General features: G+C 40.4%; 1 protein-coding gene across 2 annotated transcripts in view; it reads left to right on the top strand.

Moving 5' to 3' along the window:
* Positions 1 to 24,266, top strand: part of chst11 (carbohydrate (chondroitin 4) sulfotransferase 11) — a 98,313-nt gene that overhangs the window by 57,739 nt on the left and 16,308 nt on the right. For both annotated transcript variants that reach the window (XM_079653698.1, XM_079653697.1), the window contains exon 2: positions 3,853 to 3,938. In XM_079653698.1, coding sequence (XP_079509824.1) covers positions 3,853 to 3,938 — 86 coding nt within the window. The remainder of the gene's footprint in view (positions 1 to 3,852; positions 3,939 to 24,266) is intronic.

The following is a 24,266-nucleotide window of genomic DNA, read 5'->3' as shown; positions in this document are numbered from 1 at the left end:
CCCGGAGCGATAGAAAGGTCACACTTGTCTGTTGGGGCTCGTTACTCTAACAGGCGCTCGGCTCGCCCGGGGGGGTCGTCAATGGACGTGGTTTGACAGGATTACAGGTCACACACCGGGAATATCAGTGGTCAGCAACAAAAAAAATCAACAGCCTGCTGAGATGTGGGTAACCCCTCCTTTGGCTTTAAGGTTCCTCTGATGAGAGCAGTCAGACCTCTCATTGATTTTCTAAAGGGAATGTGATCGCTGCTGCAGCTAACTGAGCCGATACACAAATTGAAATACTGACATTATGCAGAAACCAAGTGTTTACTGGGCTGGAAAGCAGAGACAGATGTACATGTTTTGTCGTAAACAGATCTGTTTATTTACAGTTTAGCGCACAAGCAGGTGTGCCGATTAGAGAATGAAAAGCGGTGCATTATCGGCTCGCTCGGGGGGGTCGTCAATGGACGTGGTTTGACAGGATTACAGGTCCCACACCGGGAATATCAGTGGTCAGCAAAAAAAAAAAAATCAACAGCCTGCTGAGATGTGGGTAACCCCTCCTTTGGCTTTAAGGTTCCTCTGATGAGAGCAGTCAGACCTCTCATTGATTTTCTAAAGGAAATGGGATCGCTGCTGCAGCTAACTGAGCCGATACACAAATTGAAATACTGACATTATGCAGAAACCAAGTGTTTACTGGGCCGGAAAGCAGAGACAGATGTAAATGTTTGTCGTAAACAGATCTGTTTATTTACAGTTTAGCGCACAAGCAGGTGTGCCGATTAGAGAATGACGGTGCATTATCGGCTTCAAACGGCAGATGTGTCCTTTCTCTACTTCACATTGTAAATAGAGACAATCATGTGCACTATATGACTGAAAGTGCATATGAGGCAACGAGCCCCTGGGCACAGACAGGCAACGAGCGTCCCGTGTATGCACGCTTACCCATTACATGATTTGATTTGAGATTACTTCTGTTGGCAGTAACACACATAAGCTGTTCATTGCTCATTAATTTGGAAAATATTAACATAAGTTGACCTCACTGTAAGATGAAGTTGGACCACAGCAAAGCTTAGGGAGAAATATAGATTGGTTTACTGAAGTGATTTAGTTTAATACTGCCACTCAACTGAGCTTTGTTTAAAGATTAAATATGGGGCAAGAAATATTTAAAGAGGACATGTTTCTAAGGATTATTGTCAGAAAATTGTGAAAATTAACACAATAACAGTCCAGAACTCAAACATACTCAACCTGTTACTTTTAAAAACCAATAAACAGTACATCCTAACACAAAAGCTGGAACCTTTATTTATCGATTTTTGATTTTATAAAAATAAATTGCTGTCTTTGTGAGAGGGAATTGATCAGCTCTAAACTTCTCTAAAAGGGTTAGGAGGAAACTAAATTGCAGGAGATGCAATAAGTTTTTAGGCAACATATAATGATCTGAATGAGGTATTTTGTTGCTGCGGAGATAAGAAATGTTATTGTATAGATTTAACCTGTTAAACCCCAGGCGGGGACCCTGGTTTTTTTTTTCACGACACTGTGTCTCAGGGGATCTTAATATTTAAGAACCTATTAATGTGTTATACCAGATTAACGGAAATAATCTCAGCTAACTGGCGATACAAACCATTTTTACCAAAACAAAACACAAGGGGGGCCAGAGATATGGAAAATCCACCCAAATGGCCCTAGAAGAGGTTTTGTTTTGCTAAATCTGTCTAAAACGGTCAAATATCACTTGTTTTGCATCAATCTTGAAACAGGGTACTTATTATATGTTGTACTTTGGATTCCTAAAGCTTTTAGTCAACTAACCCATCATCCAAGGTTAGTTTTCACTATAAGTACAAAATATCTTTGGACGGACACTATAATTTACAGTTTTTTACTATGTTCAATCTGAATTTTCTTTAAAATAAAAAACATCTATATTGAATCTGAGTTTTCTACATCCAACTCACAGGTTTATGATTACTTTGAGAAAAAAGATTATTAATTTAACCCTTTTAGAAGGGAAGATATGTTCATTTGTTCTGGGAATGTCATTTTCGAGCCTGACACCTGAAAAACAGGCTCGGGGTTTAACAGGTTTAAGGAAAGAAATCAAAAACGTAACTAAAATATATTTTCCAAATAAAATGATGTTGGAAAAATAAAAATTCGCTCCAATATCTTAAATCACGTTGCAACTGCGATATCAGTCATTAATCAAACCACGATTATGTATGTTTTTCAGCCCTAATGGAGACGATGCTCTGTATAGAAATGTCTCCATTATGGATCACCTCCATCGTTCTCCTGATGGCAGTAACACATCCATGAACACGAGGCAGATGACGTGTGGAGTAAACTGCCATTAAATCCCTCAGCTTTCGAGTTATAGCGGTTAATTTGGTTCCCTGTCGATCGCGCGCCGTCCTTCAGCGCTTTTCCATCCTGAGTAATTGGAGAGAGTGTACCCAGTTGTGTAGAGAGCTGAGACTCAGCCAAACAAACGTTGAACTGTGACTCTGCTCTTGGCATATACTGTAGTCAGCGCTCTCATTATTTCTCCCTTTAGCTTTCCGCTTTTCCTTCTCCCAGCAGCCGGTCCATTAAAGAGACGGCTTCCAAATTGATGCCCTTGAGGGTGGGAGCAGGGGGTCCACAGCTAAACTAAGACAAGTTGGCATCTAACCTTTGTTTAATATTGATGCCACGCTGAATGAGGGTTCATCCTAGAGTTAAAGATACTGAAATGTGTTGAGAGGAAAGCCGAATGACAGCCATCTTTAACGATATATCGCCACGTCTAAAAATCACAACTCTTCACCCATGTCGCTTTTTTGAAGTTAGACTGTAATGGGAAATGCAAATATTGAGCTTTCAAGGTTTGAAAACGAATCATACAAAGTAGGGCTGCTCAATTAATCGTATTTTAATCGCAATCACGATTTTGGCTTTCAACGATTATGAAACAACATAATCGAAATAAAACGATTTTTTAATTTAAATTTTTTTTTTTTTTATTGGTTTTTCAGTTGAATTATACTTAAAGTTCAGGGTAATCAACTGTTAAAAACATACTGTTCACATTTTTGTTTCAATAAATGGATGTTTTCAAAGTAAATGGATAATCGTTTTTTAATAATCGTGATATCAATTATTGACCCAAATAACCATTTCATTTTCATCTTTGTTTTGAACACATTTAAAAAAAACAAATAATAAATGTGAAAAACAGAATACCGTATTGTTAGAATACAGTATGTATCAATATTCATAATAATATTTATATATATATTCAACAGAAATATTATTAATAATAATAATAATAATAAATCCTATGTGTCCGAAAGGGAGCAGGAGGAAGTAAATGCTTATTAATTCCCACCCCTCACTTACTGCTAATCAATGATTATCCTTTAAATAATTTCTGCAAGTTACTCCTACTCACATCTTTAATCGAGATTATGATTTTTGCCATAATCGAGCAGCCCTAACAAAGACAAATTATGACTTTTACCCTCAGTTTAAGATTTCAAATTCAAGTTTTAGAGAAGCCTAATGTTCAGTCTATAGAGAAAAGCATTTTGTTTAAGGGTTGCATGGCATTGCAGTTGGCCAATGGGATAAATTGGCAACAAAACATTAGTTTTTAAAGCAAACGGCTCAAGAGAATCAAGGAAAATTCAATGTACCATCATCCTGTTATCATCTCTTCTTTCCTTGTGTTTATAATGTGGTAATTATATATCCAATTGGAGAAGACCTAGTGCTTCCCTCAGTCTTCTTTGTTACTCTCTCGATTGCACTGGTTCTTTTTGAATGTTCTCAGTGGTGTTCTTCCTCTGTGTTTCCCAGTCATGCGGAGGAACCCCTTCGTGGTGGAGGGCTGCTGTCGGAAAGGATCCCGCAACGCCCTGCAGGAACTCTACAACCCCACACAGGTAGGAGGTTGCATCTAACTGACCTTCATCTCTTGCTGTTTGCACTCTGCTCCTCTCCAGCTGTCAGACGCTGAGGCTCTGACCCCAGCTGGAATTTGTTGGGAGCGTCCTGTGAACACTTCCATCGTTTTTCTTTCCTTTTAATAACAAAGGGTTGTTCCTTGTTGCACCCTAATGTCCTCTTGACACCCTGTGAAAACTCCAGAGAATAGCATTAGCATTAATCATTGGTGAACCGTCAGGGCCTTCAAGGTATTCAGAGAATACCCTGGAACACTCAGATAAAACAAACAAAAAAATCGATTTAATTATATAAATAAAATGTAATAAAATGAATAAATGAGAATGGTATCTGTGTTGTTGATCTGTAATATCACAGTGTTACGTTTGTCCTTCTCTGACCATGCACTACGCATTTCAGTGGTTTTGTGTTAGAAAAGAAAGCAACCAATCAGATCTTGTTCTGGGTCTCTGGGTAGAATATCCTTCAACCAAGGTATTCTACATCCTTGATCGAACGCCCTGGCCGTTGCACTGAATGAGAGCGTACGTTTGGATTGACAGTTTGATCAACCAATCATATATTGATTTGTAGCCAATGGGCGTATTCTTTCAGATTTTCCCTCGGTTCAATCCAGGGTACTCTAGAAGGCCCGCTAGTTAACTGGCTCGAGACAGAGGATCTAGATCAGGGGTGTCAAACTCGCGGCATCGGCGGCGGGGGGGGGTGTGTGTGTCTACAGAAGGTCCGGTTGTGATAGACACGGTTCGCCACTGGCATTAATAGTTGCTATCGTCCAACAGTAAGTCGGGAAATGTCGCAGGCAAGCTGTCTTCCAGAAATCAAAACGGTCACAAGAAGACAGGCCAATTCTAAGTAAATACACTTCTCTGCAAGAACAGAGCAGGAGAAAGACAAAGCTACTTAGACAAAGTGTTTGGCGTCAGCAGCTAATCCTCTCTGTGTCTGAGAGAATCAGGACTATTATTGCACCGTCATTGTCTGTTCCAACACAGCGAAGCCTCACATCATTTAGCTCTCCACCATGTAGATTCATGAGCCATCTGAGAACATGCACCTGCGATGACTATGGCATGAAATTCAGGCGTATTATGGGCTGCTTTCTTAATGGCTTCTCGCCTTTTATTGGGCAGTTTACAATGAGGAGGGAGGATGACAGACTGAAAGGAAGGAGCTGACAAAGGTCTTATCCTGCTGTTAGTTGTTACTATTAAGGAGGCCCTTTTCAGCTTTGTGGGGGGTTATCCTTTCCTGTAGTGTGTTATACGTTTGTGGGCATGTAAATGGTCTCCAAACGGGACTCCTTTGTTTACTTCTTGAACATGTGATATCACTAAATGATACTTTCGATTCTATTGGCTAGCGCTGCAACACATTGTACGTGATTGGCTAAGGGGCCGGACATCTCTAAGCAGGTTGACCAATCACAACAGAGCCGGCCAGCTAACCAATCAGAGCAGACTGGGCTCTGGTTTCAGACAGAGGGTGAAAAGAGGTGCTGCAGCTCAGGCAGTATGAGAACAATAAAGAGCTTTTTGAACATTAAAGCATGGAGACATGTCCCAGTAGAGACACTACATACTGATATACACCTGAACATCAGCAGGAGAGGACTCTTTAAAGTAGAGACACTACATACTGATATACACCTGAACATCAGCAGGAGAGGACTCTTTATAGTAGAGACACTACATACTGATATACACCTGAACATCAGCAGGAGAGGACTCTTTAAAGTAGAGACACTACATACTGATATACACCTGAACATCAGCAGGAGAGGACTCTTTAAAGTAGAGACACTACATACTGATATACACCTGAACATCAGCAGGAGAGGACTCTTTAAAGTAGAGACACTACATACTGATATACACCTGAACATCAGCAGGAGAGGACTCTTTAAAGTAGAGACACTACATACTGATATACACCTGAATGTCAGCAGGAGAGGACTCTTTAAAGTAGAGACACTACATACTGATATACACCTGAACATCAGCAGGAGAGGACTCTTTAAAGTAGAGACAATACATACTGATATACACCTGAACATCAGCAAGAGAGGACTCTTTAAAGTAGAGACACTACATACTGATATACACCTGAACATCAGCAGGAGAGGACTCTTTAAAGTAGAGACACTACATACTGATATACACCTGAACATCAGCAGGAGAGGACTCTTTAAAGTAGAGACACTACATACTGATATACACCTGAACATCAGCAGGAGAGGACTCTTTAAAGTAGAGACACTACATACTGATATACACCTGGACATCAGCAGGAGAGGACTCTTTAAAGTAGAGATACTACATACTGATATACACCTGGACATCAGCAGGAGAGGACTCTTTAAAGTAGAGACACTACATACTGATATACACCTGAACATCAGCAGGAGAGGACTCTTTAAAGTAGAGACACTACATACTGATATACACCTGAACATCAGCAGGAGAGGACTCTTTAAAGTAGAGACACTACATACTGATATACACCTGAACATCAGCAGGAGAGGACTCTTTAAAGTAGAGACAGTACATACTGATATACACCTGAACATCAGCAGGAGAGGACTCTTTAAAGTAGAGACACTACATACTGATATACACCTGAACATCAGCAGGAGAGGACTCTTTAAAGTAGAGACAGTACATACTGATATACACCTGAACATCAACAGGAGAGGACTCTTTAAAGTAGAGACACTACATACTGATATACACCTGATCATCAGCAGGAGAGGACTCTTTAAAGTAGAGACACTACATACTGATATACACCTGAACATCAGCAGGAGAGGACTCTTTAAAGTAGAGACAATACATACTGATATACACCTGAACATCAGCAGGAGAGGACTCTTTAAAGTAGAGATACTACATACTGATATACACCTGGACATCAGCAGGAGAGGACTCTTTAAAGTAGAGACACTACATACTGATATACACCTGAACATCAGCAGGAGAGGACTCTTTAAAGTAGAGACACTACATACTGATATACACCTGAACATCAGCAGGAGAGGACTCTTTAAAGTAGAGACAGTACATACTGATATACACCTGAACATCAGCAGGAGAGGACTCTTTAAAGTAGAGACACTACATACTGATATACACCTGAACATCAGCAGGAGAGGACTCTTTAAAGTAGAGACACTACATACTGATATACACCTGAACATCAGCAGGAGAGGACTCTTTAAAGTAGAGACACTACATACTGATATACACCTGAACATCAGCAGGAGAGGACTCTTTAAAGTAGAGACACTACATACTGATATACACCTGAACATCAGCAGGAGAGGACTCTTTAAAGTAGAGACACTACATACTGATATACACCTGAACATCAGCAGGAGAGGACTCTTTAAAGTAGAGACACTACATACTGATATACACCTGAACATCAGCAGGAGAGGACTCTTTAAAGTAGAGACACTACATACTGATATACACCTGAACATCAGCAGGAGAGGACTCTTTAAAGGAGAGACACTACATACTGATATACACCTGAACATCAGCAGGAGAGGACTCTTTAAAGTAGAGACACTACATGCTGATACACACCTGAACATTTGAATAATATGTCCTCCTTTAACCCCCACAAGAAAGAGTTAAAGTAACAATACCCATATTCACGACAAACAAATCCAAAATGTTGGTGGAAATAAGCAGATTCATTATAATTGATCAGAATTCTGTAAAACAATTAAAATCTGAATTTGTGGTTTCACACAATTCATCCCATTAACTACAAATCTTGTCTATTCTTCGTTAATTACTGCCGACTACTTTCCAAAGCATATGATACATTACAGGATGATTTCCCACCTTCCGGGCAGCCAATATTTTTAAGGGTAAAAAAGAGCTTTGTTGGCGGCCACCTTACAGGACGCTGCCAAAAAGGATTACATTCACGAGCTGTATTGTGAGGAAATTCAATTTGCAAGGCCAAGGTCACATTTTGTAATAAGGAAACATGCTGACCAAGTAATTGATAACCTTTTTGCTCCTTTATGTAGAATTTCTATGCGATTAAAGAAGACATCTTTTCAGCTTTCATATTTGTATTTAGTGCCTCTACTGTGACAAAATGTTCAAAAAGCTCTTTATTTATTGGATTTTCTCGAACTGAAGGGATTTTGTATTAAAGTGACCGCTAATATCTTGGAGTTCAGTAATTAAAGTTATTCAGATTTTTAAGTAGTCCCAGTCGAGCATAAAGCCCCGGACGCACCAAGACGAATTTGGCCGTCGATGGATGTCAGGCCGACGATGAGCGTCCTGTCGCCCTACTCAGATTGGTGTGTCCCGCACCGTCGTGTCTTTTCAGCCGAAAACCCACAGATTCAACATGTCGAATCGGTGGGCAGTCGACCAAAGGCTGTCGGCAAATCACTCTGATTGGCTGTTCAGCTAGCGAATCAGTGCATGAGAAGCGAAACGGAAGTGAGGGACCCAAACAAACTATTAAGAAGGCAAATCTGAGATTTCATTTAACTCCAGCTCTCGACACAGGTTGGGGAAAGCCCCGTGAGCTTCTCGCTGTAGAGTGAAAAGGGACCTCACACGCTATTTGTTGTTTGTTTATATCACGCAGTCTGTTCTTCTTCTCTCGGTTATCACGCAGTCTGTCTTCCGGTTGTTGCCTCTTTTGAATGACGAATACACACTACCGCCGCCTGCTGGTAAGGAGAGTTATTGCCACTCACGCAGTTCGTACGTGCTTCTTGGCCGTCGGCTGAAGTCTTTGCGGTGTGTTCCAGTGCGACACACGGCCAAGACGCAGGAGACGTGAGGCGACACAACAGTCGGGGTCCGTCTGTGTCAGTTCTTTGGTGTCAGCTTGGTGTGTCCGGTTCCTTAGTGGCAGGATTACCTGACAGGTTGTAAGCAGATCACGTATGGAGCTCATGCAGCTTTTATTTGAAGGTAGAACCATCAGAAAGGACACCTGTAATGTCTGTAATAATGGCTCATTTGACAAGAATAATGTAGTCGTTCAGAGATCTTTTCATGGACAGTTTTGGGTCTTTCTTTCCAAATTCATTTGACAGCTTAGATGTATGTTTTTCTCACATCCGACAGCTTTGCTTGTTATCTTAGGCTCTAATTTTAGCAACACTCAACACATACTTTGGGGACTATCACATTCAACAAAACTACAAAGAACTCAAACTACCAGGTTTTAAGATACAAAAATAAAGTTGTAAAAAGTGTTGTTCTGTTTGTCTTGGACCTCTGAGTGTCCTTGCATGCCTCATGAGTATTCAAAACAGTCCCTGCCTCCTGTGGTAATGTAATTCTGACAAAAGGTCCTAAAATGTTGGCGGTGATAGATTACCAATCTCCAGCAAGTGGACGGAAACCACCTGACGATAGGAGAGGAATTCAACAAAGGATGAGGAGCAAACGCAATATGGAGTTTGTGAGGGAATAATTCTGTCTTCACTCCAAGAATTTAACCCTTTCCTGTGTGTTGACATTTACGATCAGCCCTGCTCCTTATCTCCCGTAAGGAACGTGATAATGTAGCCGTATGTTGATACTATAAGTTTTATGACTTGATCTGGAGGAAGTAGGGAGTTATACGACTCTGAGAACGCTGGCTTCAAAGCACCACAGGGGTCAGAGACAGTCTCCAGGTATCAATGCCCGTCCCCAATATGTTGATTTGACTCTCTGTAAACTAATGGTCTACCAAGATGAGAGGCTGATCAGAATTGACATGGCAACCCACCCGTGCAGTCAGAACCTTTGGCTGCTGTGACTTGTTATGTGAATTTCTCCGGCCGATACTTGTATTAATTATCAGTGTTTGACATCAGAACTCCTGCTCGTCCTGTGTCTCCTTCATGAGTCGGTGACTCCCACTGGATTGCTACACAGAATTTTCCTCCACATAGTTTATAGGCTACGAGGGTGGGGAGGGTTACTTAAAGGGCCCATGTCATGCTTTTCCGGTTATTACCCGTCCCCTTGTGTGTTATAAAGGTTTTTCTGCATGTAAACGGTCTGCAAAGTCACAAACCGTCAAAGTACACCCTGTAGCGAGTAAAACTCAGAAATACCGTCTATGCTGCCCCAGAACGCCTCGTTGGAGATTTTCTTTTTCAATTTTTTTCTTCCGGGAACCAAGTGACGTAACGAGGACCCAATGGACCAATTGGTCAAAATGGACCAATCCGTGGAGCCGTTACGTTAAGACCCTGGATTGATCCAAATTGACCAATCCACGGACTTCCTCACACACACACTCGATCTTTTCTCAGCTGCAGCTCTGCCGATTTCTCCTTCCTGAGACGGCGGGATGCGGCGAGGCTGCCAGGCTGCGGGTGTGTGTGTGTGTTCGGGCTGGGTTCTCGCTGTCTCGCAGACGGCCACTGGGCTCATAGGGAGAGGGAGGGGGGGGGGCAGGAGCTCCAACAAGCCGTTTAGGACAGAGAGTGAATACACAGACTATACAGAGATGCTGTATGAGAAACCAATGTGAGTTTAGAAACTTGAACAATGTAAATCTATTCTAGTAGACCTCAACAATGGAATTATGATCAGTAGAAATGGCCATGACATGGGACCTTTAAGAAAGGTTATCCACATGTGCATTTATTTAAGTGCATGTAACAATGTCAACTTAGAAAAGAAGAAACCAATATGTCATTAGTATAGTTTACAAGTGCTGTTTAAGCTTGATACGTTAATGAATTAGGTGTCTACTGTATTAGAAGATGAATGTATTTTAAATAAAGAAGAATGAAAGTAGCCTAAATGTAACCCATACATAAAATTCATTCAGTACGTCCACCTTTAAAACATCATTCTTTATTTCAAAATGTATTGTAACACTGTAATTTATTTTAATTGTTATCAAATCCTGATGCCCCCCAAGCCTGCGTGCTTCATCATGCAAAACCAAGCAAAATGGAGATTTGAAACATGGAAGGGAAGCTGGAGAACAATGCGTCCTTCTTTCTTTAGAGGAGAGAGGAGGAAGCAGGAGGTGATGCTATCAGTGATGGATGATTCTCCCATCATCATCTTCCTCACTATTTATCTCCAAATGTCTGCAGCTGGTCAAATTCAAACATTTAAAGGTTTTAAAGTCTTATGCACAAAGCCACAGTGTAGAAATGGCAATGAGATTCTTCTGACCTGAGCTCCTCCAACAATACAACATATATAATAAAATACAAAGTAGTGCAAAAAGTCTGTATATACATGTCAATGGAATATGGGATGTGTACAAGAACAGAATATGAAATTAAATAATGTAAATTAAGACAAAATGATATACGGTTTATTGCTGTGATAACTATTTATATGAATAAGTATATTGTCGTCTCTCTCCTCACACCTCCATCTGTCCTTCATCCCCTCTACTCTCCAGCTTTCTCACATTTAGTTTGTCCTGTTGAACATTCATCACCGTGCACCTTTTTAAATACATACAGGGAGGCTTTAAGTGGTTTTCTGGACAGCTTTAAGATTAAACTTGGCGCACATGGACTCTCATGTGAAGTCCCATTGATATATGTCTGTGTACTCAAGGGGGTGTTACTGCTGCTAGAGTCAACTTCAGGGGGGTGTGTAGGGTCAGTGGTGGAGAGAGAGAGGTGTGTGTGTGTGTGTGTGTGTGTGTGTGTGTGTGTGTGTGTGTGTGTGTGTGTGTGTGTGTGTGTGTGTGTGTGTGTGTGTGTGTGTGTGTGTGTGTGTGTGTGTGTGTGTGTGTGTGTGTGTGTGTGTGTGTGTGTGTGTGTGTGTGTGTGTGTGTGTGTGTGTGTGTGTGTGTGTGTGTGTGTGTGTGTGTGTGTGTGTGTGGCCTAGCATTACTATACTGGTGGGGACTTAAATCGGTTTACACAGTCACGTGTGGGGACTCGCTTCCCTTATGGGGACAAATTGGAGGTCCCCATAAGGGGAATCATTAATTTTAGGGTGAAGACTTGGTTATGGTTAAGGTTAGGATAAGTCTCCAGGAAATGCATGTAAGTCAATGTAATGTCCCCTGAAGTGATGTATACAGTGTGTGTGTGTGTGTGTGTGTTCTTGTAGCTCTGTCTTTGTGAGAGGGAATTTAAAATGTAGACCCTTGGGACATTTTTGAAATATTTTTCTCGGTTTAAGCGTTGGGGTTGAGTTTCAAGTCTCCATGTGGAAACAGCTGACTGCTACAAAGAAAATGTGCTGTATTTTATTGCTTAGACCATTCTACAACAGTTTGTATATATCTGTGCCAGATGTTGTTGTCTCTACTTGAAGGGGCATCCTCAGGAACTAATTGTCTTGATATTTCTCATATTTCATGCAAGTAGTTTTTCTGTAATCCTACTGACTGACAACAGACAAAAAACACAGAAAACACAACTTCCTTGATGGAGATAATACATAAATAAACAACAATAAGTATCTGGGAGTATATGCACACATGTAATCTAAATGTTATCAGATCAGAGGTTGCCTCTCTTACCTTGTCATTGAATCTGTAACATTATTTCATAAAGCTTCATCACCTAACAGAAGCAGAGCTCTAGCTAAGCATCACATCCACTTACTATGTTTTTACTAGTCCCCCAGCTTCACCTACCTAATAACATTTTATTCTTACTGCTTAGAAAGTCTTGCATTGAACTAATACAGTCAAATTATAAATAATGGAATAAATAAGTAACACTTTGGAGTCAAGTCTTCTATCCAGGGCTGAAAGTACAGTATGCATGCAGATATAAGCTATACTCTTTAATAAGTGTACACTACTTTGTGTTTGCACTACCTTCAGTGCTTCATCCTCAGGGCGCTGGTTTCATTCATCACAATTAAAATCTGAGGGATTTGCCAGAAAGACTCCAGAGGGAATGATTTCACGAGGCCACACACAGATATCATCTAAACACAGGGAAGGAAGCTAGTAATAATCTCTGTCCTCCTCATGGAAATGTTATTTTTTTTAGCTCCTGTAGGCATGTGGACCCCGTTATTACTGAGCCTGGCTCACAGGTTAGTGCGGATTCAGAGAAGTGAAATTAGGCTGGAGAAAAATCATGTGCAGATATGGGTTTGGAACGGGGGGGAAATGACTCAAAGGCAACATCAGCGCTAATTAAGGTGTGTGTGTGTGTGTGTGTGTGTGTGTGTGTGTGTGTGTGTGTGTGTGTGTGTGTGTGTGTGTGTGTGTGTGTGTGTGTGTGTGTGTGTGTGTGTGTGTGTGTGTGTGTGTGTGTGTGTGTGTGTGTGTGTGTGTGTGTGTGTGTGTGTGTGTGTGTGTGTGTGTGTGTGTGTGTGTGTGTGTGTGTGTGGTAAGATTTGACGGAAACCAGAGAGCGTCATCCGTCCCGCAGCGGGGAAATTTAACAAGGTTACAGAAGCAAAGCTAAAATGCAAAAGGGAGAAAGAGAGTTACATATTAAGTAAAAAAAGGCATGTTAATCGATAACAGATAAAAACTAAGTATATAGAAATAAGTACACTTTAAAAGTGAGTTGTCACATAAGATCAGGAGTATATGTTTTCTCTTTTCACAATGAATATTTTGCTCACGTTACTGTACATTTTCATATTCATCCATCGCTTCATGGTTTCTAATTGAAAATATGAATAATGAGTAAGAGAGAATTCAAGTATTTGTACAAGATTATTTTCTGGATGTGTCAGCGTAGTCGGCAGGGCGAAAACACAATCAGATGAAAAGTATGCAGACTAAGTATTTATACACTCATCATCACACTCATGTAGCCTCGAGCTGTTTATCCAGCCTTTTTTTTTGTGTGTTGGAAATCAGTCCTGGCAGATTTTGGTCTTTCTCTTCAGAGTGATTCACAGCACCATGGCAACAGGGCATTTCATCTGATGAGGATGATTGCATTGAGTCACTTGTTCAATTGTAATTTATTTAAAGAGGACATTTTCTGCTCATTTCCAGATTTCATATATCAGTATGTAGTGTCTCTACTTTAAAGAGTCCTCTCCTGCTGATGTTCAGGTGTATATCAGTATGTAGTGTCTCTACTTTAAAGAGTCCTCTCCTGCTGATGTTCAGGTGTATATCAGTATGTAGTGTCTCTACTTTAAAGAGTCCTCTCCTGCTGATGTTCAGGTGTATATCAGTATGTAGTGTCTCTACTTTAAAGAGTCCTCTCCTGCTGATGTTCAGGTGTATATCAGTATGTAGTGTCTCTACTTTAAAGAGTCCTCTCCTGCTGATGTTCAGATGTATATCAGTATGTAGTGTCTCTACTTTAAAGAGTCCTCTCCTGCTGATGTTCAGGTGTATATCAGTATGTAGTGTCTCTACTTTAAAGAGTCCTCTCCTGCTGATGTTTAGGTGTATATCAGTGTGTAGTGTCTCTACTTTAAAGAGTCCTCTCCTGCTGATGTTCAGGTGTATATCAGTATGTAGTGTCTCTACTTTAAAGAGTCCTCTCCTGCTGATGTTTAGGTGTATATCAGTATGTAGTGTCTCTACTTTAAAGAGTCCTCTCCTGCTGATGTTCAGGTGTATATCGGTATGTAGTGTCTCTACTTTAAAGAGTCCTCTCCTGCTGATGTTCAGGTGTATATCAGTATGTAGTGTCTCTACTTTAAAGAGTCCTCTCCTGCTGATGTTCAGGTGTATATCGGTATGTAGTGTCTCTACTTTAAAGAGTCCTCTCCTGCTGATGTTCAGGTGTATATCAGTATGTAGTGTCTCTACTTTAAAGAGTCCTCTCCTGCTGATGTTCAGGTGTATATCAGTATGTAGTGTCTCTACTTTAAAGAGTCCTCTCCTGCTGATGTTCAGATGTATATCAGTATGTAGTATCTCTACTTTAAAGAGTCCTCTCCTGATGATGTTCAGGTGTATATCAGTATGTAGTGTCTCTACTTTAAAGAGTCCTCTCCTGCTGATGTTCAGGTGTATATCAGTATGTAGTGTCTCTACTTTAAAGAGTCCTCTCCTGCTGATGTTCAGGTGTATATCAGTATGTAGTGTCTCTACTTTAAAGAGTCCTCTCCTGCTGATGTTCAGGTGTATATCAGTATGTAGTGTCTCTACATGTCTCCATGCTTTAATGTTCAAAAAGCTCTTTATTCGTCTCATACTGCCTGTGCTGCAGCACCTCTTTTCACCCTCTTTCTGAAACCAGAGCCCAGTCTGCTCTGATTGGTTAGCTGGCCGGCTCTGTTGTGATTGGTCAACCGCTCAGAGATGTCCCGCCCCTTAGCCTATCACGTTCAATGTGTTGGAGCGCTAGCCAATAGAAGCGCGAGTGTTACATAGTGATATCTTTACCTTCCTTAACTTTTGGATGTTAGCCTTTACAGACAATTGACACGCACAGAAACCTGTATAACCCACTAAGGGAAAGCATAACAGGGCCTCTTTAAGTTTCTTCCAAGCAATGGTAAACAATGTGTTGCTGAAAGAGTCTGAAAACTCTTACGGGGGTTTTGTGATTGATAGATCCTCTTTTAATCTGTCCTCCTCCTTCCACTGCTTATCTGCTTTTGGGTTGCATTAGCAGCGAGCTAAACAAAATAGCCCACACAGCCGCCTTCTCCAACTCCATTTGAGGGATTTTAAGGCAGGTGGATCCACTCCCACATGCTCCGGTTTTGTCCTGGGGTCTCCTCCTGCGCTCACATGCCAGAAACACGATGAATAATGAGGGTAGTTTGATGATGATTGATTGATTGATAGTTTCATTGGAAAATAAGCAGCTGTTCATCTTGTTATGTGAGTAAAACGCATTTTAGCCACTTGCTTTCTTTCAGTGGCATCATCATTTGGACACAAATCTAAATTGATTATTAAACTGAAAGACTTTTTGGCCGTTTCTCTCCGTCCAAATGAGGCAACTTGGATGGAAATGTGAGCGAGATAAAGAAGCAATGAATCGTAGATCCACAACCAACATTTCTAAGTGAGTATTTAAATGTTTCATGAATGGATGCATTCAGCCAATGGGTGGAAAGTGTCTGCGTTTGTCTGTGCCACAAGATAATACTTGTCTGGATTGTTTTACCAGCTGCGTTGTGTGTGTGTGTGTGTGTGTGTGTGTGTGTGTGTGTGTGTGTGTGTGTGTGTGTGTGTGTGTGTGTGTGTGTGTGTGTGTGTGTGTGTGTGTGTGTGTGTGTGTGTGTGTGTGTGTGTGTGTGTGTGTGTGTGTGTGTGTGTGTGTGTGTGTGTGTGTGTGTGTGTGTGTGTGTGTGTGTGTGTGTGTGTGTGTGTGTGTGTGTGTGTGTGTGTGTGTGTGGGGGTGGGTGGGTGGGTGGGTGGGTGGGTGTGTGGGTGTATGGGAGAGTTTGGGTTTGTGTGTGTACGGGGGAGTTTGTGTGTGGGTGGGTGTGTGGGTGTATGGGAGAGTTTGGGTTTGTGTGTGTACGGGAGAGTTTGGGTTTGTGTGTGTACGGGAGAGTTTGGGTTTGTGTGTGTGCGTGTGTACGGGGGAGTGTGTGTGTGTGTGTATGGGGGAGTTTGGGTGTGTGTGTGTGTGTGTGTGTGTGTGTGTGTGTGCATTATGCAGGAACAGCAGCTTCAGACACTGGCATCGACTTGAAAGAAACGTGGCACCTTTCACCCTCAGCGTCTGAGTGTAGCTATGTAAAACCATCAGACCTGTGTGTGTGTGTGTGTGTGTGTGTGTGTGTGTGTGTGTGTGTGTGTGTGTGTGTGTGTGTGTGTGTGTGTGTGTGTGTGTGTGTGTGTGTGTGTGTGTGTGTGTGTGTGTGTGTGTGTGTGTGTGTGTGTGTGTGTGTGTGTGTGTGTGTGTGTGTGTGTGTGTGTGTGTGTGTGTGTGTGTGTGTGTGTGTGTGTGTGTGTGTGTGTCACTCTGGGTTGAAAGACAAAGGGATTTCGAGGCGGAGGCTTCACTCTTTGTGTCTCTGTGTTTCTCTGGAGGCTGCACGTGAGCGTCGCTGCGGAGAGGAGGAGAGACAAAGGGATTTAGAGGAGAGGTTTTGTTCTGCCAGAAAATAATCTGCGTCGAGAAACAAGAGAGTCCGCATTTCAGAGATATCTGAAGATCAACGGGGGAAATAGTTTTATGATTTTGACATAACGAGCTTGTTTGCTTTATTATCTTTGTGTGGCAGAAGACAACGTACACATTGTAACATCCTGTGAGAACGCAGCCCTCGTTGCCTCGTTGCCAAGGAAGCTCATTGTCGTCCTAATTCATTATCAGAGAACAAAACCCCCAGATTTCACATCAGGAGTCGTTGGAATGGATTTCCACATCGATTTCAAGTCAACACTTTTCCAAAAATATTTATTTCTCAGTTTCAAAAGGAGCTGTTATTGTAGGTTAAACGAAAAATTGTTGATAAGCTGGGAGATATGGGTAATACTCTTTGTAAGAGCCATTTTAATGAAAGGCATGTTTGGGTTGAGGGTCCTATTCCCTATCACACAGGTATTTAAGGTGTGTGTTAAGGGACAATTCTTTTTTGACCGCAGAACCTCGAGTGTGAATACCGCAAAGGATTGTTTGTTAAGGCAATGAATGGAAATTGACTTTATTCGGCAACAACAATACAAGAAATGGTTTGTGTTATTCCGCATCTGAATACAAAATTGCCAATACATCATTAAAACAAAAACACAATCGGTATCTATAAACACGGTATTATTCCCGGGAGTTAAAACCACTCACTCCTCTACGGCATCAGCCCCACCTCCCTCAGAGGACTCCGGCGTGTTCAGAACGCAGCCGCCAGACTCCTCACCCCCCCCCCCCCAACCAAATCATGGCATCACGTGACCCCGGTCCTCAAAGAACTCCACTGGCTTCCCGTTTCTCACCGCATCCACTACAAACTCCTGGTCCTCGCTTACAAAGCCCCCCCCCCCCCTACCTCACTGACCTACTCATCCTCTACCAACCCCCCCGGTCCCTCAGATCCACCTCAGCCGGCTTGCTTTCCACCCCCAAGGCCAAACTCCAGAGCTTTAGGGGACAGAGCCTTCTCTGTGGCTCTGGAAGTCCCTCCCCCAAGACCTCCGTGAGTCTGAGTCCCTCACCCTGTTCCAGTCCCGCCTCAAGACTCATCTCTTCAACTCAATATACTCAATATCCATAAGCCCCCCCCACCCCTCAATTAATTTCCTCCTGACTGCCCTCTCTGTTTATCTTATTTGTTTTATTTTATTCATTTATTATTATTTTTAGTTTTGTTTTGTTTAGTTTTTTCCATAGATGACATTTTTTTATGGATTTTTTGTTTTTCTTCAGATATTCATTGCTATCTGGATGTTAAGAGCATTCCATGGAATATAACAAAAAGGGTATCTCGAGCCGGTTTCTCAAACTTACCTACCCCACCTTTAAGCTAAAGCTCCTACAAGGATAATATACTCTGAGATGAAAGTGTCAGGCCCTCGCTGCGACACGGAAAACGCCGGAGGAAATGTTTCCTTACCTATATTTATCCAGGGGAAGCTACTGAGAACACACACTCTGTTTCTCCTCCAGATTCATGCAGCTCCACAAATTCATACCTGGCAAAAGCTCGACCACAGACACCTTCTGAGGAGGGGTCTCTGTAAATGGGTTCATTAAAGGCATCAACAAAAGTCAACAGTAGGAAATAGTGCGGAGGAAAAAATAAATAGTTTATCGGGCAGCATCACCCGTGGTAAAAGACCTCCAACACTGGAAGACAGTTAATAAACCCTGAGTACAGACGACTATAAATGACTGATTTACACTGAAATTCTTGTAAAAAAAAAGTGTTTTTCAGACAAATCGATCAGGAGAAAATGAGTTTTTTCCCTCTCTTAAAAGCTGCTTTTCTTTGACTCTCTCAAAACCCAACAACGGGCAAAGTAATCATTTAATACACCCTATATTTCCCTTTCAGTAAAAGTCAGATAGAATCAGTGTGGCACGTAGAAGGAATACGGTGGGATAGTGAACATTATTTTACCTCGGGCACTTCGGAGACTTTAGAGTGTAAAGGCTGAGTGAATACATGAGGCCTAAGCGGCCGAAAGGAGCTGTTAACACACCGTTTCACAAGAATTTCACGAGCAGGTGTTAATGGAAAGTTTTTAGTGCCCCATGGATGGTCTGCGGCCGGGATATCATTCAGAGGAAGCCCTGGATCTTTGGGGCTTTTGCTTGAAAGAAAATGTCTAAAATGAATTAAAATATTGGCTTTGAAGTCAACATTTCAGTTTAAATGGTAGAAACATAATAATAATAATGCATTTATTTTATATAGGCGCCTTTCAAAGCTCTCGAGGTCGCCGTACAAACACATCAAAAACAAGATACACAATACATAACACCAGCATAAAGACATAAACAAGACAATGCAGTATATAAATAAAATAAATAAAATAAATAAAATAAATAAAATAAATGAAATAAATGAAATAAATGAAATAAATAAATGAAATAAATAAATGAAATTAAATAATAAATTAATTAATTAAATAAATAATTAAATAAATAAATAAATAAATAAATAAATAAAACAATTAATTAAATAAATAAAACAATTAATTAAATAAATAAAACAGTTAATTAAATAAATAAATAAATAAAATAAATAGATAAATAAAATAAAATAAATAAATAAATAAAATAAAATAAATAAATAAAGTTTTGAGACGTGATTTGAAAATGGGGAGAGAGTCAGTGTTGCGGATGTCAGGAGGGAAGCAGAAGACCTGAGAGTGCGGATGGGTGTGTTGATGTGCAGGAGATCGGAGAGGTACAGATAACGTGCAGTTTTGCTGATTTATTCAATAAAAAGATATCTTCTGGCGATTCGTTCTAGCCTATTTAAACTAAACGACACCAATTAAGCATAAGTCTGCTAACAACAAATGGTTTCTCTTTATCCCGATGACTCTGCAGAAATGTTATTACTTTAATGCTACATTATCTTGGTGTGATGATGCAGCTGAGAGCAGGACATGTTTTAAAAACTCCTCTTTAAATCATCCTCTCCTTTCACATCTTGTGATTATTTTTTACCACCCGGCCAAGTTGCTTCTGAATTGGATTCCTTATTGCCAACTCTGGTGTGTCCTTGGATGCACCATCTGCCTCTAAAGGAACGTTTAAAAGCTCCTCACAGTCGCGTAATCTCAGGATGACACGTCTAAACAGAGATGGCAAAAGCACACACATCCTTTACTCAAGTAGAAGTACAGATACTCATGTTTAAAAATACTCTGGTAAAAGTGGAAGTAGTGACTAAACTTCTTTACTCAAGTCAAAGTAAAGAGGCTTTGAAATGTACTTCAGTAAAAAGTACCCATAACTAGCAGCTGTTTTAAAGAGTACCTGACCTCCCTTTATATTAATAGAACAATAATGTCATTGTTAGCTAATGAATGTTTCCATGCTGAACAACGGCAACATGACAACGTTTTCATTGGTCCCTCTTCTTTAGAGAAGACCAGGAAATGATGGATACACGGATCGTGTTCAAATCAATAGGCACGCAATGACTCTAAATAATAATGATCACGCCACCAAACACACATTCAGACTAAAGGAACCAGCCTGTTTGGAAAATGAGAGAAGTAGAAAGTACAGGTATTTGAGTTCAACATGTAAGAAGTAGAAAGTACAGGTATTTGTGTTCAACATGTAAGAAGTAGAAAGTACAGGTATTTGAGTTCAACATGTAAGAAGTAGAAAGTACAGGTATTTGTGTTCAACATGTAAGAAGTAGAAAGTACAGGTATTTGAGTTCAACATGTAAGAAGTAGAAAGTACAGGTATTTGAGTTCAACATGTAAGAAGTAGAAAGTACAGGTATTTGGGTTCAACATGTCAGAAGTAGAAAGTACAGGTATTTGTGTTCAACATGTAAGAAGTAGAAAGTACAGGTATTTGTGTTCAACATGTAAGAAGTAGAAAGTACAGGTATTTGGGTTCAACATGTCAGAAGTAGAAAGTACAGGTATTTGGATTCAACATGTAAGAAGTAGAAAGTACAGGTATTTGGGTTCAACATGTAAGAAGTAGAAAGTACAGGTATTTGAGTTCAACATGTAAGAAGTAGAAAGTACAGGTATTTGAGTTCAAAATGTAAGAAGTAGAAAGTACAGGTATTTGAGTTCAACATGTAAGAAGTAGAAAGTACAGGTATTTGAGTTCAACATGTAAGAAGTAGAAAGTACAGGTATTTGAGTTCAAAATGTAAGAAGTAGAAAGTACAGGTATTTGAGTTCAACATGTAAGAAGTAGAAAGTACAGGTATTTGAGTTCAACATGTAAGAAGGCAAAGTAAAAAGTCATCAGAAAATTAAGTATTGGAGTAAAGTACTGATACCAGAAAAATGTACTTAAGTACAGTAACAAAGTATTTGTACTCCACTACTTCGCACCTGACTAACATTAACAACTGTACTTCACGTCAAACTGCACGATAACTGACACAAAAGTCACATTTACACCTGAGCAAAGCATCATGGGAAACGTTAATCTACCTGTGACTGCAGCAACACACCTGTGACAACCTTAAGTCTGCTTTTTCTTTCATTATGATTCACATATCACGGCATCCACATCACATGTGCTGCTGTATATCCAGAGATCTATGCATGTAGGGTGTCTCTGAATGTGTGTGTTTAAGTGTATCTCAAAGAGAAAAGTGTGGGGGGGGTGTAATTATGGTATAGCACCACAGACAAGATAATGACACACTGCCTGACTTTCCCTTAGAGCCATCACAGTTTCTCTTTCCTCTTGTGAGCATTTTTCTCCCCCCCCCCCCCCCCTTGCATACCATGTTTTACCCCCCAGGGAACAGAGATCACAGAAGAGAGAGAAAAGTGAAATAAGGTTTCCACTTTTCTCTCGGCGACGCTCTGATCTCCCGTAACGTGCATCTGCAGATTGGTGGCCTCATATGGCCAGAAAATAGGCTTTAAAGGGGCCCTATATGGTTTTGGGGGGTGGGGGGGGGGGGGGGCATCTCCCTTTCCTGTGCCGATCCCACTTCTAATAAATGACATTATGGAGAGTTAATGTGCCGAGGCCTCAGTGGAAAGGATGGATTCGCCTCGTAAACTGTCAGCATTGTCACAGATTTATAGAAGCCCTTTGCCTTGTTGGCTTTTACAGGGATCCAGGTGAAGCATTACAGACTTCGTGTGTGTGTGTGTGTGTGTGTGTGTGTGTGTGTGTGTGTGTGTGTGTGTGTGTGTGTGTGTGTGTGTGTGTGTGTGTGTGTGTGTGTGTGTGTGTGTGTGTGTGTGTGTGTGTGTGTGTGTGTGTGTGTGTGTGTGTGTGTGTGTGTGTGTGTGTGTGTGTGTGTGTGTGTGTGTGTGTGTGTGTGTGTGTGTGTGTGTGTGTGTGTGTGTGTGTGTGTGTGTGTGTGTGAGAAAGAGAGGGCGATCGAGGTGCTTTGATGAAACCTATTGATTTTGATTTAGATGACTTCACAGCTAGCAAGAGATGAGAGATAAGCTGAAGTACAAACAGAAAGATAAGGGGGGAAAAAATCATTTCGGCAACATTACAAACCAAAGTGAGGAGAATCTGATTCAATTCAGGGGTTCAAATTGACTACGTCTCGTCTCTGTTTCCAGCTACGAAGCACCAGAATAGCCTTATAGAATATAAACAGGACTACACAATTACTTAAGAAAATATGTAAATAGCAATATTGACTGCTGCGGGGTTTGAACTGCAATAGGAAGCAGTTCTTTAGGAAAGTATCAACACAAAGTGCTCTGATGTTGTGCAGAAGAATCCCTTCGGCTACACATCCCGACACATTAGCATCTTATTTTCTCCGAGACGGTATTCATAACATATTGCTGCAGTTCTGAGGGATAAATAATGAGAGGCTGCATTTAAATATGTATGGTAATTCAACGTGCAAAAGTAACATCCTCAAGAGATATCTCAGTGTGAGTTCTGGAGGTGGGAAGTAGTGGGGTACAAATACTTTGTTACTGTACTTAAATACATTTTTCTGGTATCAGTATTTTTTTCTGATGACTTTTTACTTTGACTTCTTACATTTTTAACCCAAATACCTATACTTTCTACTTCTTACATGTTGAACTCAAATACCTGTACTTTCTACTTCTCACATGTTGAACACAAATACCTGTACTTTCTACTTCTTACATGTTGAACACAAATACCTGTACTTTCTACTTCTTAGATGTTGAACACAAATACCTGTACTTTCTACTTCTTACATGTTGAACACAAATACCTGTACTTTCTACTTCTTAGATGTTGAACACAAATACCTGTACTTTCTACTTCTTAGATGTTGAACTCAAATACCTGTACTTTCTACTTCTCACATGTTGAACACAAATATCTGTACTTTCTACTTCTTACATGTTGAACACAAATACCTGTACTTTCTACTTCTTACATGTTGAACTCAAATACCTGTACTTTCTACTTCTTACATGTTGAACACAAATACCTGTACTTTCTACTTCTTACATGTTGAACACAAATACCTGTACTTTCTACTTCTTACATTTTGAACACAAATACCTGTACTTTCTACTTCTTACATTTTGAACACAAATACCTGTACTTTCTACTTCTTACATGTTGAACTCAAATACCTGTACTTTCTACTTCTTACATTTTGAACACAAATACCTGTACTTTCTACTTCTTACATGTTGAACTCAAATACCTGTACTTTCTACTTCTCACATGTTGAACCCAAATACCTGTACTTTCTACTTCTTACATGTTGAACTCAAATACCTGTACTTTCTACTTCTCACATGTTGAACTCAAATACCTGTACTTTCTACTTCTTACATGTTGAACTCAAATACCTGTACTTTCTACTTCTCACATGTTGAACACAAATACCTGTACTTTCTACTTCTTACATGTTGAACTCAAATACCTGTACTTTCTACTTCTTACATTTTGAACACAAATACCTGTACTTTCTACTTCTTACATGTTGAACTCAAATACCTGTACTTTCTACTTCTCACATGTTGAACACAAATACCTGTACTTTCTACTTCTTACATTTTGAACACAAATACCTGTACTTTCTACTTCTTACATGTTGAACTCAAATACCTGTACTTTCTACTTCTTACATGTTGAACACAAATACCTGTACTTTCTACTTCTTACATGTTGAACACAAATACCTGTACTTTCTACTTCTTACATGTTGAACTCAAATACCTGTACTTTCTACTTCTTACATGTTGAACACAAATACCTGTACTTTCTACTTCTTACATGTTGAACTCAAATACCTGTACTTTCTACTTCTCACATGTTGAACCCAAATACCTGTACTTTCTACTTCTTACATGTTGAACTCAAATACCTGTACTTT

This window comes from Notothenia rossii (assembly GCF_949606895.1).
Source record: "Notothenia rossii genome assembly, chromosome: 10".
In the NCBI taxonomy this organism is placed as follows: Eukaryota; Metazoa; Chordata; class Actinopteri; order Perciformes; family Nototheniidae; genus Notothenia; species Notothenia rossii.
The sequence above is the reverse complement of the archived record's forward strand: the minus strand, read 5'-3'. Positions and strand labels throughout refer to the sequence as shown.